General features: G+C 47.4%; 4 protein-coding genes across 4 annotated transcripts; 2 read left to right on the top strand and 2 right to left on the bottom strand.

The window, feature by feature from the left end:
• Nucleotides 1-564: 564 nt before the first annotated feature.
• On the bottom strand, nucleotides 565-3,015 carry FMAN_01456 (uncharacterized protein; the record flags this gene model as incomplete). Its single annotated transcript, XM_041834975.1, has 1 exon — nucleotides 565-3,015. One exon carries the CDS (start codon nucleotides 3,013-3,015, stop codon nucleotides 565-567), a length of 2,451 nt encoding a protein of 816 aa, XP_041676797.1.
• Nucleotides 3,016-4,563: 1,548 nt separating this feature from the next.
• Nucleotides 4,564-6,423, top strand: FMAN_01455 (uncharacterized protein; the record flags this gene model as incomplete). Its single annotated transcript, XM_041834964.1, has 6 exons — nucleotides 4,564-4,644; nucleotides 4,744-4,836; nucleotides 4,890-5,013; nucleotides 5,064-5,242; nucleotides 5,292-5,447; nucleotides 5,503-6,423. The coding sequence occupies 6 exons, from the start codon at nucleotides 4,564-4,566 to the stop codon at nucleotides 6,421-6,423; spliced, it is 1,554 nt and encodes a 517-aa protein (XP_041676796.1).
• A 439-nt stretch (nucleotides 6,424-6,862) lies between these two features.
• On the top strand, nucleotides 6,863-7,525 carry FMAN_01454 (uncharacterized protein; the record flags this gene model as incomplete). Its single annotated transcript, XM_041834953.1, has 1 exon — nucleotides 6,863-7,525. The coding sequence occupies one exon, from the start codon at nucleotides 6,863-6,865 to the stop codon at nucleotides 7,523-7,525; it is 663 nt and encodes a 220-aa protein (XP_041676795.1).
• Nucleotides 7,526-15,033: 7,508 nt separating this feature from the next.
• Nucleotides 15,034-16,622, bottom strand: FMAN_01453 (putative aldehyde dehydrogenase; the record flags this gene model as incomplete). Its single annotated transcript, XM_041834941.1, has 3 exons — nucleotides 15,034-16,050; nucleotides 16,106-16,505; nucleotides 16,558-16,622. The coding sequence occupies 3 exons, from the start codon at nucleotides 16,620-16,622 to the stop codon at nucleotides 15,034-15,036; spliced, it is 1,482 nt and encodes a 493-aa protein (XP_041676794.1).
• Between the last annotated feature and the right edge of the window lie 2,736 nt (nucleotides 16,623-19,358).

The following is a 19,358-nucleotide window of genomic DNA, read 5'->3' as shown; positions in this document are numbered from 1 at the left end:
TGTTCCAGCTAATCACCAGGAGACCCGAACAACGTGAATAACACAACAAGCACTTTATTTACCCATCACTTGGCAAAAGTGTTCACCTGAACATATATGGTCCACATAAATATATCTTATACTTTTTTCTCTTCCCCCAAAAAGTAGTATGAATCAATATTGAAGAAGATCGAATGTTGAAACCCGTGAAATCTGCGAGGGCTCAGCAAGTATCTCTTCCCTAAAATTCGGCACATAAGTGATATTGCATTTCATTAGCACATTATTCTGAGGGCAATTTCGTCAGTCATGAGGAATTCAGTATTCTCAAACCCACAAGATAGATATAATGAGAGGAGCTTGTTTCAAGGCACAAAAAATGGCAGACAACGTGACGCCGAGACCTGTTCATGAGCGCTTGTGTTGTCGTGACATAGAAGGAGACCTGGTATCTTAAAAGATGAGACAATTCGAGAAGCAAATAGATGCTAGCCCAATATTTCCCCCAGTCCGTGGCTTGCGAGGCCCAAGAATCCACGCCAGTTATTATTATTACGCATTAGCCAAAATGGCCTTTCTTTCTGTTCAGCCCAATTCCCAGGACTCGCCCCAGATCTCGTTGAGATTTATACCCAACAACTCCAGACTCGGATCCAGGTTGAAGGGTTGAGTGGGGTCGCCTCCCATCATCCAAGGGGCCTGACTTGGGTCGATCGGAGCCGTAGGCATTGTCGGCGTAAACGAGAACGGTGTCACCGACTGGATACCAATATTAGGAAACGCCCTGCCATGGAAGTCAAGCTTCATTACCTTTGGCCGGTCATGCAGCGGTATATTAGGCGTGGGCCCCGGTCCCATATTGCCCTGCGGCACGCCGTTCATGGCAGCTGCAAGGTGCTCCCCAGAAACTGGGGGCTCCTGGTTAGCAAGGAGACGGTAGTGCAAGTTGACAAAGCGTTCTGCTGATGTCGACTTGGCGACCTCAGGCTCCTTGGTTCCCAGGTGGGCTTCAAGCAACCCCAGCGCCGCGCACATGATAGAATATCCCCATGGCTCATTGTTGCCACATCGTAGTAGACGATCCTCCTTCATCGCAATGCACTTCTCAATCAACTTGAGTGTGTGGTGCGAGTTTATCATGATCATGTTGGTGGAACCTCTAGGCTGCAACATTGTGACGCTACAGAGGTTGATGGCTGTGGTCAGCGCATCTTCTCTGAGAAAGTTCAGACTCCGAACGCCTTGTTCGTACAGTTTGTCGTGTAACAAGACAATGTCTCGGGCGGCATTGTAGTATATGATCTCGGAGTACTGGTACTTTGAGTTTTGCTTCCGAAGTTTGAGATATGGCTGATGCAAGGGGATAATGTACTGCCTTAACTGAACATGCAACAACGTGTATGCGATCAAAGGGTTCTTCTTTCCCTTCACATTTTCCAGATTCATATCCCATGACGGGAGAGCATCAATCTCCTGTGTCAAATCGTTGGTGTACCGAATTACTTGGTCATAGTCTATTTCAGACGATGGACCAGTAAGAAGACGACTAAGCTCCAGACGTAAAGGCAAACTCTGGCGAGCTAGATGCTGGAACGAAGAGAATGTATACTCTTTGACAGGTTTTGATGGTGGGAGCACGGTGGTACTCTCATCAAAATCATCATCGTCTAAATTGCGAGGGGCGTTGGTGTCGTAGTGAAGCTGGCTAACCAGAGTTGGCAGGCAATGATCGAAGGATGCCTGCATGTCGAATTCTTGAACTGTTGCCCAAATTCGTCGACGCATCTCCTGGTGAAAAACGGTGATCTTTGCTGCCATGTGGCTTGGCTCACGATGTAAGCCGACAGCGATTCCGTCTTGGATGAGCGCACCAGAGCCTGTCCAGAAGCGCTTCTTCTTGATAGTGTTGACTCGCTTCCCAAGATACAAAAGGCATGCTACTTGATAGTGGATTAAGCGTCGATGCTTCTGGCTTTGTTTTGTTGACCACTCATCACAAGCCTTGATCCATCGTTCTGCCCAGTGACGAGCATTCGACATCATGCCGATGAACTTGAGGCTTTCGTGAGTATGAACGCAGCTTGCAACGGCCATCATTGCGAGGATAAGGGCCGTGAAAGCGGCATAACGTTTGGCAGACCCGGGTGCCCAATACTCGTCGTATTCCTTCTTGAACGTAGGAATGTGAACAATGCGGTGCACCTGCTCGAACTGGTCGAGATAAACATCGATAAGTGCATCGGACTCCTCCTTAGTTGGCAGTAAAGCCTCTAGTTCTGGATCCGAGTCCTCAAATATCTTCTCACGGTCCTCGCGCCGTCGCTTTCGGTCTTTACGGTCATGGAGAATGACTGGGCGAAGCCACTCATCGGCCGTCTCCTTCATGAAAGGGCACAGACCTGTAAGTTCAACAAAGGCCATACTGGCATTGTGTGGACCAAAGTATCGCGTGCGAAAGCCCCTGCCACGAAAGAAACGAAGCTCTCCTTTCTCACCCGACATGTTAGTGGCTTCGATGGATTCGTGGACTTCGCGGACGGAGGGGTCTTCGACATTCGCATTCCCATTGGCATCATCTTTCGTCTGGGGGGAGGTCGTCGTGCCAGCCAGGGTGCTCCCATCGAAAGACACACCAGAGCGAGAGATTTGATTCTTAAGCTGAACTAGCTCAAGCTCCAATCGGCGAATTCGATCGTGATCTTGGCGTACGAATTCGGGATCTCGTGGGGACAACCCCGTTGCGGGATCAACAAAGCGGCGAGAGTCTAGCTGGGCGAACGGCGGCGGAACTCCCGAGGAAGCGTTCACGACCTCGCCGTTACGAGATTCATAACTGCAACGGTCGGGAGTGCCGCTCTTGATGCAACGCTCGCACGGGAAGCCTCGGTCACACGACAGCTTTCGGCGTCGGCACTCCAGACAACTGAGGCGGACACGCTGCCGTTTGCGGGCGGGCGGCTGGCCCGAGTCATCTCGGGACCCAGGCTTTCGGTCACCGTCCGAGTCCGGGGTCTCACTTCGGTCTGAGGAAGCCATAATCGATGACCGGAGCTTATCCAGTGTCGTGCGAATGCCGATGCGGATGCGGTTCGGAGTTACGAAGGAGGAAGAGGAGGAATCGCTCCACCAGCAAGTGAGAAAAAACACCTTTATCAATCTGATCAGATAATATTGGTAGAAGAGTTTTTGCTTGTGCCGAGCGGAGATACGAAAGAGCATGGGTCTTGCGGGTGTCGTTTGTGAGGTCAGGTGACCGTCTATCTAATGCTACCATGACTAGTCAGGAAACTGAAAGACATGTTGGACAGCTAATTGATGCAATTGCCATGTGAATTGATGCAAAAGATAATTACGCGCCTCAGTATTTGATCCTTTCAATTTGTACGCATTGGCTATCTCGTTCAAGCTCCTCGGAGTTCCGAGGGGTCACCTCTGCATCAAGATGAATCTACCTACTATCAGTCTATCAGATTCATTTATAACTTGAGATGACTCAGGTCGACCTATTCTGATCCATCTTTGACTTACCAAAGCTATTTCCTTATCGTAAGAATGAGCATATTGTCAAAGAATATCACGAGAAAATGGCGGGACAACAGCTGGATCATTTAAAGATCGGAATAGAGGTTCGATATCACGAACACTCACAGTTGAGATTGGTAGAAATCGAATGACTGAAACGTCTACGTGAGCACTCAAGACTAAAAATTATTAATAAGCGGAGTGCAGATGCAGGGACCTCTTCAACGAAAGGGCACTCACATTGGATCCAATGCTAACGAACAACTAATCACCTAACTAACGCGGGGTGAATTGGCCCTCCAACCTGAAACTGAAGACTGACTCGCATATGGCGGTCAACAGAAGGTCACTTTCATTCTGGAAAACACCTTGACATTTCGGATTGAAGGACATACTCTTGGCGTAACGGTTGGCAAAAGTTTAGGTTGACACACCCAAACCGAAGCTTTTTCAGAAAAGTCTTGACGAAACCATATTTGCAACACTGCAGTGTCTAGGATACTCACCTATTGTTCTAACCACAGAGGATCACACGGTCTGTACTGCACTATTCTGGAGCTGTCGTTTCACCTGAAGCACACAGCAATTGCGGTACAACGCTACCCCAGTTTTTGCTCCAATTTGCTTCGCCAAAGCTTCCAAACGGCGCTGCACGATGTTAAAAGAGGCTTTAAAACCGTTGGTTGATTTAAGAGTTATGCTATGTATCGAGGCTTGTTGAAGCCGCGTGTTTGCCATGTCGTGCATTAGTCCGTTAGCACACGGGGTAAAGAGGTGTCAATGCATTTACCACGAGTTTCACTTGCTTACGGGAGCGAGGAGGTGAGCTCAACAATCAGACCGGAATATCCGAATTAAATCTCGATAAAGTCACAGATCAAGGAACCGATGTAAATAGCATTGCAGGTAATCCTCCCAGCGGCCCGTGTAAGATCATTTCCGCTATTTTGAGACGATCCTCAATGCTCGACGTACCTTATCCATGTTGTATGCACAGGGGCTTCATATCAAAACCGGGATGTAAGAACGTACAGGGCTAGTAACTAGTCTTGTTACAGCTCGATGCGGTCTTCATGCCCACCCAACTCGGATGAAGCCCCTTGCCTACGTAGATCTGGGGGTTATATATATATGATAGTTGAGGTAACCCATGTCTTGCAATACTTGAGCGTCCTGTCATTCCCCTGTTTGGGTTCACTTCTTCAACATCAGCAGCCCTAATGCTACTGAACGGGTATGAAGCTCACATCTTGGGCGATCTGCTCGCTAGCACTCGCTGCTGGAGTGTTCGGCGCTGACAGACCTGAACTCTTCAAGAGTCTGCCCCGTTGTACCGTGAGTCTGAGGTTTGTATGCGGTTTTGTGCTTGTACTGACAATGTCTTGAAGAGCTCATGTCTTGAAAAGTATGACAACTCGGATTTCGAAGCCATTGATATGTGCAACAACGGAAATGTCAAGCAGGAGCTAGATAACTGCTTCGCAGACAAATGCCGCGATTTCGAAAGATTCGGTGCGCCAATCATTCTGAAGTACAAATGGGATAGAACTAACAAGCTCTAGATATCGCAAAGATCTATGCCAGTGCCTGTGACAGCAAGCAAAAAGACAACCGGAATAACCACTATGTTTTGTTAGTTGCAGAGATACCAGCATGGATCTCTCCTTGGCTTAGGCTGTATTCAAGCTGGATGACATATGAGAGTCATTCTCTGGATGACTACGTAATGGTAGTTTGTGGAGTAAGTTGGTATCTCGCACCATAGATCATCAAACCTAACCTGATTTTAGTTGTTGTTCACTGTCTTTGCAACTCTGATTCACTTTGGTAAGTCGGATCGCCGAATGAATATGGACTCATGCTTACCAAACTACTTAGCCCACTCTGTGACAGGAGATACAATCTTATGGAATGCGGTTCCGGAATACATTACAGACGGATTAAAGGTTTGTCTGCAAAGTGTAGGATTGAGTCGCAGAATGTTAACATTGAACTGCTTAGCTTGTTTTCATGGCCGACATCTTCGAGCTTGCTTGCTCGTGTCTACTTAGAGTCGCGATTCTTCTTGTATGCCTGCGCTCATCGTTTTCTGGCAGATACATAGTGGCCACAGCCGCGACCCTTGTACTCACCATCCTCTCTTCGATTGCTTTGGCCCTATTGAGAGTGTTTCGATGTTCACCCATTGCATTCGCCTGGGAAGGTTGGGAACCAAGTGGAAGAGATGAGGAAACAGGAGGTTGCTTGGCTCAGGACTTACTTGCATACGCGGCTTCCTCGATCGACATATTCCTAAACCTGGTGCTCCTTGTTATGCTCTCTCACCTGATCTTCAGCCGAGTTGCAAGGAACACAACATCTTGGCTACAAAGCGCCATCGCAATGGCGTTGGGAGCATTCGGTCTGGCTGTGTCCTGTTTTCGACTGCACCTTTTGATCAATTTCTTCAAGATGACGCAACCAGTTTGGAAATATCACGAACGAATCGTTTGGATGGACGTCGAAATTTCGATCTTGATTATATGGGCATGTCTGCCTATATGGCAGTCCTTTACAGATCCAGTGCCTCCGAAGGACGTGGAAGAGACCAACCGCCTGCCGCAGATAATAGAAGAGACCAGCATGCCGGAAACACCGTCAACCGATACGAAGATGCCGAGGCCGAGTTTATGTCAGAGGGGGTTGTTCAGGATCTTGTCAAGGGGACATCCAAAGAAACTAGTCGAGTCGAACTTACACCTGGGAGACAAAACTTACGGAAACGTCAGGACAGAGATCCAAGGAGGCCAGAGGTTTTCTATGATCTCCCAATTGACGGGCATGATTGGTATCCAGGTCCGAACGAGGACGATCAGGCATGTGCACGACAGCGGATGGGACGCGGAGAAGGGATCAGCAAGAGAGAATGTAGAGGCTACTTAACGATTAATGAACATAAAAACTCAATAATGAAATAGTAATTCTTCAGCAGACAAATTTCGACCAGATAGCGGTTTCGTTCTTATGAATAAATAGTAAAATCTTACAGCAGAGAAGATATAACTTACGCATTGACAGCCAATTATGACACATAGAAAGTTCGATTTTCTTGTTAGATACCTGGATTATTCGACGATCAAATTCTTCTCTATTGACTTTCTGTTTTTTCAACTGCTTCACATGTAACTAGGTATCCTTGTCTCTTTATGGCCTCGGGAGCCGACTTTTGGCAAATAGTTGGGCTCCACTTTCAACTTCACCCACCAATTCCGACTCCACGCTCTGATCTGCCTCCAACACTCAACGAAGCTGCATCTAAACGAAGATCACAGTGGCCCAATAAAGAATTCATAATATCTGAATTCGACAAAAATAAAACAAAATGGCCTCTGCCGATGATGCCCGCAAGAAACGCATCGTGTCGCACATGAACAAGGATCACACCCGAGAAATCTCCTATTATCTCCGTCATTATGCCCATCTCTCTGCCTCGGCTGCATCCTCACCCGCACTCAAGGATATTGATCTCAACGGCATGACTATCAAGTCAAAAGATGGCAAAGACCACTTTGTCCCTTTCTCGCCTCCAATCTCCAGCTGGGCCGAGGTCAAAGACCGCATCATCGAGATGGCCAACACAGCCCGTGAAGGACTGGGTCTAAGCGACGTCATTATCACAGCCTACACCCCCCCAGAGGGTTTCGGGATTTTTGTCACAGGATCAGTTCTCTTCTACTTCTTCTGCGCCGGGACACTGCCGTGGGTACAGCCTGGCACTCGCATCTGGGAGTTATTGAACGAAGGTTTCCCTGGAGGCGCGACCTTCTATCGCTGGCTTGTCAACGCCATCTTTTGGCCCGTCATCGGTATTCATCTTGTTGAATGCTTCTTCTTCGACAGGAAGCTTCAGAGGCACAGCGTTGAGAGATTCTCTGAACAGTGGTGGCTTTGGCTCAGCAACTGCTTCTTTGAGGGGTTCCCTGCCTTCAAGCGTGTGGATGCCATTGTGGCACGGAAGCAAGATAAGAGTGGCAAGTCTCAGTGATATGGATGCGGCGAATTTGAGGAGATTCAGCCCCTATCAAGTGTCGAAACGCGGGCGGTGGCATTGTATGGATGGATGTTGGTTGGAAATTCTGATGCTCCTTTGACTTGAGGTGGATATGGCAAGCACAAGAGTGGTTACTATCATGACATGATGCATGAGCCACAGATGAAGGGATTTCAAGTGGTACGGATGTAGGACGCATCGTTGCCATGATCATAATTACCTACACCTAGAAATAGAGAAGACGACTAGAGATGCTTAGGATAATCGATAGACCGCCTCAAGATTTTCAAAGACGTATAAGCACAACAATCATATGCTTGGGTTCCTTCCCCTCTTGTAGCTATATTTTCTATTACTTTCCGGCGCTTCCCCGCTCCGTACAATACTGCCATACATTGTAACTAATAGCTGCTCATAGTCCAGTCTTCTCCGTTCATCGTTCGTTGAATAGATCGAGTCTCCTGAGTCATGGGAAGCCAACAGTGATTTCAACTTTTCGCTCAATGTCTGCTTGCCACCGTGAGTCTTCGATCTATCGCCAGCGGGAATGCACCGCGAGGTAAGCCCAGGTACGCTACTGCCTCGACGTTGACGGGACCAACTTCCATTGTGCGATGTGCTCGAAAGAACGATGACTCTCGAGTGAGGAGACACATTAGCTTCAGTTGTGGGAGTTGGAGCAGTATATAGTACGTGATCGATTTCATCAAAATCTGCACATTGTCATATTGTAGACTTCGATCAGGTCGATGCATTGTTGGCCTCGATACGAGCATCAAACCTTTCTTCCTTCCACGAGGCAGAACGCAAAGTACCGCAAGTGCGGCGGTCCCATCTTGATGCTAGTAGTGATTCTCTTGATTCAAGCTTCCTGTAAAAATGACAAGTGAGCAAAATCACCAGATATTGAAGACGAGCACCACGACTTACAAATTCATGCACACCATCGTCTTCGAAATCATGCGTCGGATACGGAACACACAATCCAGCGAACACCGATTGTTGGAGAAATACAACCCCATTACCGGCAAGCGATCCAATTTCATGTTCAGGCCTCTATGTATTCGCATGAAAGCTTTTGGTTCGCTTTCCGGCATAAAGACCAATACTGTTTTTGTGATACCGAAGTGTTTCGGTAGATAGCGGGAGATGAGAGAGTCTACATCAAGATAGCGTACTCTGTCATTTCCAAGCCTGTTCAAAAGGGCTTCCATGAGAAAATTTATATCTATACCTGGATCTCCCTGTGGCGTTACCAGGCGAACATCTCGAAGTTGGGAGGGACGAGGTCTCCCCAAGGTGTTTAATTATATCGGCCAGCTTATATACTTCGAAAGGTGCCTCGACGCCTTCAGATTCCAGAAACTTCAGAGAAATGCGTAAAAGTGGTAGCTGTGTTGCAGCTTCTGCGACCCTGATAATATAACGTTCGTCGAAAAGTTCGTGTCGCAGATCTTGAAAGGTTCGGACATCTTGGACAGCCAAACCGTTGACAACGATTTCAAGGTGGCTTAAATTATCAGTTGATTACTTTCATATTCTATGGATGCAATATGAGCTTACCGAATAGCCTGCCAAGTGTGACTCTCCTTGCAAGTTCCGCACCATGGTAACTGGTAATCCTTTGCAAGGTGTCCTGTCTGATCACATTTGAAGCATTTATGGTCGACATCAGCGGCATCGTTTGCGTTTGCTCGCCTAAGGTTTAGCTTTACATTGCATGAGAGCCCAGCATGCCCTTATCCACCACACTTGAAATATGATTATTTGTTGTCATTCTTGGTATAAGTAAAGCGTAAGTCGGTGCATTGTGCGCATGAGGTTTGATAGGCATTCGTTTCGTATGCCCTGTCTGTTGACAGATCGAGTTGGCGCAATCGAGATTAGGATCATGTGCTAATTCTTTCTGCAGTCCGATGCCTTGTGATCGAGACTGGTGCACTTATGGCAGCACCATACCCGAATAGTAAGATCATTCTGCTTGTGATACTTGAAGATGCGATACAGTTCGAGTGCTCGCTTCTCCGTCTGATCTTGGATCTCCCACCCAACAAACATTCCCCGATCCAAAAGTAAAACGGTAAACCCACATGCTCGAGTAAGCGAAAGGGTTGACCTATAGCTCTCTGCTGTATAGCCAATATTGGAGACAATGACCCAATTGACAAAGACAATATCTGCTTCACCACCTTGTCCAGCATCAAGAGTAGATGTCTTGATCTGGCGTCACTCCTCTGGTGAGATGGCCTAGGCTGCTGGGGGAGAAGGTAATGTAGTATATAGCTTACTTCTATCGTAAGTACTGTGGTAAAAAGGCTTAGGTAAGTTTAGGATACTTTAGTATAGTTTAGGGAAAATTTAGGAAAATTTAGGGGAGCTTTAGACATAGAACTCCTGCAAGGCTTGTAGCCAGCCATAGTATAGAAACCTGAGATATATAACAAAGATGGTTCATAACATTGCGCGACTATGGCCACTCTTATAGTTTTCAAGGACTGGCTTATGTCATTCGTTCAACGTCCTTCACACTATGGCATTCCTTGATTTAATGAATGCTTGGGCAAATAAAAACTTGTATGTTAGTTGAACATATCCATGTTTATAGGTTTTTTTGCTGTTGAGTTTTGGCAACATGGATGATTGAAATACTGTTTGGGCGTTTGCCAAACACCAATTGCTTGAACAATGTCCAGTTTTGACACCGAATAAAGCAACTGTTTGCTTAGTAGGCCTGCCTATATATACCCAGGTACGGATGTTTGCATTAATTTGCGTTTTGCGTATAGCCTATCCATCTACCAAGGCAGCAATGACAAACTAATGATGCCTATGGAAACAATCACCTTAGAGGGACCATGACATCTCTCTTCTCGGAAAGGCTTACTCCTAGCAAACCTTTGTTTCTTATATGTGATAGATGCCAGGAAAACCGGTAATGTATGTACGGTAGCTTCTGAGATGATCATGGGTTGCTTTGAAATTAATTCGTACCACGCCAGCACAAACGATTAGGTTCACCAGAAACACTCCAGCATGACGAAAGCATCAAGATACCCAAATGAGCTCCACAAACTTCAAGAGCATTTCGAGTTACTGGAACAAGCCATTTCACTGAAACTATATGTTGGGGATAGCATTCAACGTGTTGTAAGTGACAAATACAGTGGTGCCAAATCTGTCCTTATTGTCAAAACTTGCAATTGTTCACCTGCACGTTCTTGCAACACAGAGACCTCGATCCTAAGTTTCAAGGACTTTTAGAAGAGTTTAGTATAACATTAGATAGCTTAGGATACTTTAGGATACTTTAGGATATTTTAGGATATTTTAGGAGAACTTAGGATAAGTTTTACCTAAACTTAGTAAACCTTTTGACTACTGGCTGGATGAGGACTCGTCATCAGAGCTATCCGCGTTTGCGCCCACGGCGGCTGGATCAGATTGGTTCTTTTTGGTGGCTGGGCCAGGTTCGCTCTCCTCCGTAATCGGCTCAAAAAGGGCATGGGCATCAATATGTTTATGAATGGTGAATTGTAGCTTGACATCATCTGTCATCTCTATTGCGGATCGGTCGCTCTTGATTTTGAACAAGGCAAGTACCAGCTCAGCAGGGTCGACTCTTTCAAGCTTGTCCCTTTCCATTGCACTCAGAGGATATTCAGGGCTCTTGTCTTGTTAACAGTCGATGGTGAGCGATCGTTTAGCAGCATCCAAATAGTATTGGATTTTGGGATCATCGGGGAACCAGGGAGACAAAGTGCCGTTACTCTTAACTGCATGGGCCAGGCGACGTCTGAAAATGACTCCATCCGTCACTTCTTGTGTGCCTTTGATCTTGAGCCCGGCACATTGTCTTAGAGGGACTAAAAGTACAACGTGTTCTCCGTTCTTGTGACATTGCTAAAGTCGATTGATAGCCGGGTCCTCAGTTTCTGGACCGTATTTCCGGAGATCTATCTTGCAAAATGCTTCGAAAGCATTTTGGTCGATGGTTATAGTCAATGGTGAATAAAGCCCTGGGTAGAAAGTCCTCGTCGGGATTCCAACCTCCTGCACCAGAATCATGGGAATCTTCGCAATAGAAATAATCATCTTCCTTCATGAGACTGGCACAATAATCGGCAGAATCATGTAATTCTAGACTGGTTCAGATTCTGGGCATGTTAGGTAGTAGTTAGTCATGATGCGAACGTTCATATGATATAGGATAGTGACCGCTATTGAAAGGTATGCTTACCTTAGGGAGCAGGAAAAGAGACGACTTTAGAAAATATTCCAAAATAAACTTAGTAAAGAGTTACCTAAGCTTAAGCTAAATTCCCTAAATCTTCTCATAACTTAGGATAAAGGTCCTAGGTCTCCCTGCCCTGGTCCGATTTCAGAGATCGGCAATAGCTATGCGTTGCTGGTTTCAAAAGCAAAGACATAAGGAAATCGAGAGGATGGGGGCTGATAAGTTGGAGAGTTATATAAAAGAAGACAGTTTTTGAGGAGGAGAGAAGTTTAGGAGGAGAGAGGCTGAGCAGAGGTTCAGAAGAGGAGATTAATGACTACCAAGACTGACCTCGTTGTCTTGTCACGTTTACATTCGCAAACAATATAATAACCGTGCATGCCGGCATAAACAGTTGAATTTATAGGATAGTCTGACTATTGTTCTCCTGCTTATGGTACTCCTGTTTATCAGCCTCTAGATGCCTAGGATTAGCCCACTTGGTACAGGAAATAGAGATTGTTCGGGGCTTTGGAATAGTATCTCCCCGAATACATTCACCTTCCACGTAATATTATCACTCGAAAGCTGAGACAAAGCGTTGACCTCTAGACTTTCCGAATGCCCGGGGGGTATGCTTTGAGCGACATGTCGATCGAGCTTCAGTGAAGCCTGAGCATTCAACTCACGGGGCGGAGATGCGCCGCAGAGTTTATCCAGCGGCAGTGGTATCTTCAATGTGAGCAGGTAAGTGGATATGCGTGAATAAGAAAGTGTTTAAAGAAATATGTCTGTTTGATAGGGAAACTATTGTTAATCACTGTCCATCACTGTCAATCACTGTTGAGCAACTTACATGGTATTTGGCTGCCTTAGGCATGTATCATTTCACCCATTACAATAATCTACCTCCTTCATTTCTTTTCTCTCCTTCTCTTCCTTTAATATTTTCTCTCTCTGTCTCTCGCCTTACTCTTTTGTGTATCCATCGACACAGTTACGATCACCAACCACCAAATCGTACACCGAACGTCGCGCACTTGGTAGCCGGCACTTGACGCACAGTCTAAAATATCGGGATTTTCTTCCCGCAGTTGTTGTTTCAGTTCCAGGCGCCCTTCGACTCCGGCAAAGTATCTACACGAGAAGCGGCCCCTTCTCCTCCCCATGCATCGGATAACTGTGGCAAGTTGCGAAGTTGCCTAAACTGCCATCATCAAGGTCATAGTGCAAACGAACGCCCACGCGAACTTCTATGTGCATATTGTGGCGACGAGCACTTCACATTCGATTGCCCCAAGGATTCTAGCTAGTGGTTATGCTGGAAGTGTGGTCGATAAGGACACGCTAGGCTCTTATGCAATGCAAAGCTAAACCTTAGGCGAGTAAACGCAAACGATGCCGCCGATATCAAACAGAAATGCTTTAAATGCGATCAGACAGGCAGGACAACTTGCGAAGGATTGCGAGGTACCATGGTGCAAGTCTTGCGAGGCCAATCACACTTTCCAGGATTGTCCCCCATTTATCTACAGAGGTTGTGGTGAACAGGATCACATGAAACGAGACTGTCTCGACATCAAATGCAACAACTGTAATGAGCGTGGACACCTCCAGGGACAATGTGAGAGACCGAAATGCCGGAGATGCGGCGAGCTCGACCACTTTGCACAAGACTGTACAAATAAGCAGACTTGCGGGACTTGCCAGGGCCCTCATGCCACGGTGCTCTGTCACGTCAACAAGCAGGAGCCCGACAAGCAGGAGCCCGACAAGAAGAAGCCCGACAAGAAGAAGCAGAACGTGTCGTCAGCCGGGGATTTTATACCGGTGGCTAAAAATTACAACCGCATCGTCACTGAGCAACTGCCAGCCGAGAAACAGAACGTAGTGGATCTTAGGTCTAGCACTTGCAAGGTACTCCTTCAGCTTCAAACTCTTCGACACCTCGCTGGCCTGCTCAACGCCCTCGTCCTTGAGGCTCATAACACCGAATATCAGATGCATCGTGCCGGGTGGACGCACTGCAGTCGGTGGAACACCAAAGCCAGAAGGATTCGTGACTTCTGAGTCCAACGTCACCAGGCTCCTTCGATCAACGCATTCCGGAACCAGGCTTTCAACGCACAACAAAGCCATCATGACCAGTTCAATGATGGTGACAATGGTGGGAGCAGTTGGAACAGTGGTGAGGATGGTGGCAATGCTGGTGGTGATTAGTGGGGAACCGACCAACCTGTTTTTGATGGGTGGTAATGGTGAAAATGTGACGATGATGGAATCGGGTGGGTGAGGAAGGTAATGATTTCGATGTTGACACAAGGCATTATTGAGCGCTCATTCGATGGGCACAAACTAAAAGGGGCGACTGGCTATGGGAGGAAAGAAAACTCAGGACTTCGATCCTAAAGGATGAAAAGACTTAGGTAACTTATCCTAAGTTTAGGATAAGTTTAGGATACCTTTTGCTAAGTTTATTTCAACACCTTGTACCAAGGTCTGATATTTTCTTGTTCTCCAAGGACTGGTTGACCAAGAAGTAGTATCAGAGGTTACTTTTATCCCTCAACAGAAATTGTATGTTCAATACAGTATTATTTCGATAATTCGACACATATCATTCACGAGAGTTGTCCAAGGAAGTTTAGTGGCTGTTACAGAGCCACTATTAAACAGTGATCTGACTAGTCATCTTCAAATTGCAAGCCCATGGTAGGTATGATACTGTGAAGCTGAAGGGCCGTTGCTCTCAAGATGTAGTGGAGTTACTACTCCAGTCTCGGTGGGTATTGCCCCGACATCAACTTCGGGATAATTGGAGCCGACCAACATTCACAACATCCGGAACCCAATGAAATAATGGGATATTAATTTCAGCCTGAGTTTAGGTGTAATGTTCCTCAAGTCATGATTGTATCTTCATAAGCTTACATAACTCTTTGACCAATATACCCAAAGATTACAGAAAAACGCTGGTAACTATCCCCAGTCCCTGGACAAAACAGGAGGATGAATCGCAGCATTCATCCAAAACTTCTACTCTTTTTCTGGATAATTTCATTTCCTTTAATATAATTCTAGGACCAAGGGAAGGAATACTCAGTGGAATATGTTTGGGTGTATGCACAACTCAAGACACCAACTCCACACACCATAGGATGAGAACGATTTGTCAATTTTTGGCATTTCTTCGTCAAAGCCGTAAAACTAAATATGGAATCATGTACAAATTGATCACGCAGTTACAACGCCGCCCATATATCCTCCGTAAATGCCCAGTTCGCTTTGCTTAGTACAGCTTAATGGCAACCGACTTGTTCTGTGTGTAGTTGGCCAACGCAGCCTCGCCCAGTTCCCGGCCAATTCCAGACTCCTTGTAGCCGCCAAAAGGCAGTTGATGGTGCAGCATATTGTAGCAGTTCACCCAGACAGTACCGGCCTTCAATGCGTTGGAAACTCGGAGAGCTGTGTTGAGGTTCTTGGTGTGGACGGCGGCAGCGAGACCGTAGGCGGTGTCGTGGGCAAGATCGATGACCTCCTTCTCGTCCTTGAACTTGGAAATGGCGCAGACAGGACCAAAGATCTCCTCCTGCATGATCTTCATGTCGGGACGAACGTTGGAGAAGATAGTGGGCTTGATGAAGTAACCCTTAGTGCCGAGGCGCTCACCACCAGTCTCAACGGTAGCACCCTCGTCCTTACCAGCCTTGATGTAACCCATAATGCGGTCGTACTGAAGCTGAGAGACCTGGGGGCCCTGGAAGGTCTCCTCGTTGAAAGGGTCACCGACCTTGTTCTCCTCAGCTCGCTTCTTGAAGGCAGCGAGGAACTTGTCGTAGATGCCTTCCTGGACAAAGATACGGGTACCAGCACAGCAGCACTGGCCGTGGTTGTAGTAGATACCGAAGTTGACCCAGTTAATGGCCTCCTCAATATCAGCATCGTCAAAGACGATGTTGGGGGACTTGCCACCAAGCTCAAGGGTGACCTTCTTGAGGTTAGAGGAAGCAGCAGACTTCATGATCTGTCGGCCAATGACGGTGGAACCAGTGAACGCGATCTTGTCAACGTCCATGTGGGCAGAGAGGGCAGCACCGGCAGTCTTGCCGAAGCCAGAAACAAGGTTGAAAACACCGGCAGGGAAACCAGCCTGCTCGATGAACTGAGTGAAGACCAGGGCAGAGAGAGGAGTCTGCTCAGCGGTCTTCATGACAATAGTGTTACCAGTGGCCAGGGCAGGGCCAATCTTCCATGCCAGCATGAGGAGAGGGAAGTTCCAGGGGATAATCTGACCGCAGACACCAATCTGAAATATGTGTTAGTACCAGAAAACAAAGCAATTCGAATCAGGGATATCTTACAGGCTCAGATCGGGTGTAGTGGAACATGTCAGGGGCAATATCAATGGTCTTTCCCTCGATCTTGTCGGCCCAGCCACCATAGTATCGCAGGCAGCCAACAACGGCGCCGACATCACCACGGGCGTTGGTGATGGACTTTCCGTTGTCGAGAGACTCAACAGCGGCAAGGAGATCGAGGTTCTTCTCAGCAAGGTCGGCAAGCTTGAGAAGGTAGTTGCCTCGAGCTTGAGGTGCGGTGTTCTTCCATTCACCGTCGAAAGCCTTGCGGGCAGCAGTAACAGCCAGGTCGATATCCTTCTCAGTACCTTCACAGACGGAGGTGATGACCTCCTCGGTGGAGGGGTTGATGACCTCGAACTTCTGCTTGTCGACACCCTCGGTCCACTTGCCGTCGATGAAGCTGAATCGTATTAGTTTTGGAGTCAACAGAATTCGATACCATAGTCACTTACAGGCCGATGGGCTGCTGGTAGGTACCAGTAACAGGGGTGGACAGCTCAACAGTGAGGGGAGCCATTGTGTATGATATATGAGATGTTGTAGAGGAGAGGGAGGGTATTGGGTATCAAATGAGGATGTCGATAGAAGAGAAGTGTGAAGAGGAGATGATGAGATGATCTGGAAAAGGGACTGGAAATGTTGACGACGGGAAGGGAGTATTTATTCTTGAGAATGACGCGGGGTTTTTTTCTGTGGAAGAATGGAAGTAGGGGACTAAGGGGGGGGGCGCCCATCGGGGTGCGATGTGCCGTATGTGAACCTCGGTGGAGTGGAGGAGGGGTGAAGCTCAAGTGACGCCAACTTTCCCCGCAACAGCCTCGCCTCTCACACCTGGATGAGCATGGATGTCCTGGTACGTACTGGTTTCTTGCTACCTGAAAGAGGAAATGCTATGGATTGCACTGGGAACCGCTCACACTGAGACCCCCAGCGGACGGACGGCACCCCATAGCTTTGCGGAGCATTGTCGTGGCGGTGGTGGACAGGAGGTGGTTAGCATGGTTAGTAGTCGAAACGTCACGTAAGTTGTCCTGTTAGCATCGACTGCAGCATTAGCCCAATCACATTACAGCAAAACCCGAAAAGACAGGACTTGCTCCGAAGTGGTTTCGGAACGGCTCAAGGGCAGAGCAGAGCTCTCCTCTAAGCCGGTACCAAGCAATCCGAGATCACATCCATCACATTCATGTCAGGCAACGATTTGACTGGACCGCGGGGCAGAGCAGGGATGTTTAAGCAGTACTACCTACATTACCCAGAAAGGAGCAGTTATAATATCAGCAAACGTTACAGACAGTCATGTATGTACTACATACAGTGCTTCAGTCAACGTGCCCAGCGCCTTTGATCACTGGACCGATGAACCGTCCCTTGGTAGACTACCAACTGCTTCATCGGATCTTGCTACTGGTTCTGTCATGGCCTGTAACCCTTTGGCTTCCACAGCTCTCTGGACTCCCCGCCAAAGTGGATGGATCTGACGGTTTCTGCAAATCACAACAGCCGGCAGAGACAAGGTCCAGACATGCCGCCACCACATGCTCCAAGCTCTCTCCCCACATCCGAGCCACCAGTGGCCAATGGTGGGGTTGCAGGGGCCTATATGGGCCTTGTAGGAGGGGATCTGCGCCAAAGAGGACAAGCTTAACAACACGAAATTCAAAGTGAATAGAATTGTCAAAGCTCGGTATACCAGATAAGGATGTCTAAAAGCATGCCATGGTTTTATTCACGAGGCAGAGTGATAGCTCATGCTGTCACTTCATGACATGAATAGCCTCAAAATCACTGTATAAAACTTCACGGACCTGACCTGGGCGTCTCTCAAACCCGTTGAGAGCGGTGACAAATCAATCTGGGTTATCAATGATGCATGCACAAACCCCCCCGGAGCCGACACCAGGTACAAGTATGTACACGCACTTACAGTCAAAAGGTGGTAATGTGCCGCAATACGACAGGGTCTCTCACTGGGGACCTCAGACTTGATCCGCACATCAATCTCAACGAGCTTGGACGGTTTCATCGTTGGGCGACAACTAGCCATTCGGTGTGATTTGCTAATATTGCCGTACTCAGTTAAAAAGATTATTGCTAAAACAACCCATAATTCATCTTACTGGACAACCTTCATAGTAATCAAGATAAGCTTTCTTGCAAACTCAACGGGAATATACATCGAACCGCACTTCGGATCCTTGTCAACCCCAGCCTCAGGTTGCGTCTCTTCAGCAATACGCCTGTTTCGGACTTAAGGTAGTCCTGCTATGTATTAGCGCTTGCCGATGGACGTACGTTTTCCGCATGTTATTCCAGTCCATGATCCATCCAAGGCCGCGGAGTTGTACAGGGTATCAATTATCCCTCAGCTCGGTTTTGTCAGCTTGGTTGCAAGCGCTGTTTACATGATAAACCCTATTCGTTGTTCCTGGGAAGATCTTTCGACTGTTCTTCGATATGGGCGCCACTTACAGCGAGTATCAATACACTTGCCTTCTATGCATTCTTCTATAGTTGTTCCTCATTCAAGAGGGTTCACAAGCAATTCGTTCCCTCCACAGCCTAATCGAGTTGCGACATCGTGTAGGTTATTGGAAGCTGTTTGTTTAAACATATATTGGCATACATGTTTTAATCTCCTAGTCATTTCATAAATGATACTGGCTACCCTAATGTCGATTATTACCTACTTCAGGGGCCACACCCCACATTACCTTCGGGATCTGGATATCCACGGGGTCTACGGAGTATTGATGTCGAATCTTCGTTTCCTCGATGGCTGTGTTGCCAGCACTGACACTAGCACTACCTGGTCTCTTGCTGGAGGGCCGTGCTCAGATCTTCACATCTACATTGCCATTCAATGTGGTTCGCCTCCCGAAACAAAACCCCTCTGTGACCTCACCTACCCTTCGGTGTATCTTGTGCGAGCCTCCTCAAACTCCACAGAAAACACAGAAAATATAAATCTTTTCTCAAACTATGGACTCTCGCTGCTCGTTGCTGAGAGACCGAAGGAGGGTCCTGCGAAACGCTCGGCGTAAAGGTGAGCGAGCATTAAACGGACCCCGCACTAACAAAGACCTGACCCTCGTTTCTTCTGTGTTTTGACAAGGCCATGAGTGGCTCTCCAATTCCTGGGGCAGCCTTTCATCCTAGCCCCGAGTACACATTCCCAATTCTGTCTAGCTTTTATTCCATGTTACCACCCCCCGTGACGTTCCCTAAGGCCGACGAGACGTTGGTACGCCTC

This window comes from Fusarium mangiferae (assembly GCF_900044065.1).
Source record: "Fusarium mangiferae strain MRC7560 genome assembly, contig: FMAN_scaffold001, whole genome shotgun sequence".
NCBI classification, from domain to species: domain Eukaryota; kingdom Fungi; phylum Ascomycota; class Sordariomycetes; order Hypocreales; family Nectriaceae; genus Fusarium; species Fusarium mangiferae.
The sequence above is the reverse complement of the archived record's forward strand: the minus strand, read 5'-3'. Positions and strand labels throughout refer to the sequence as shown.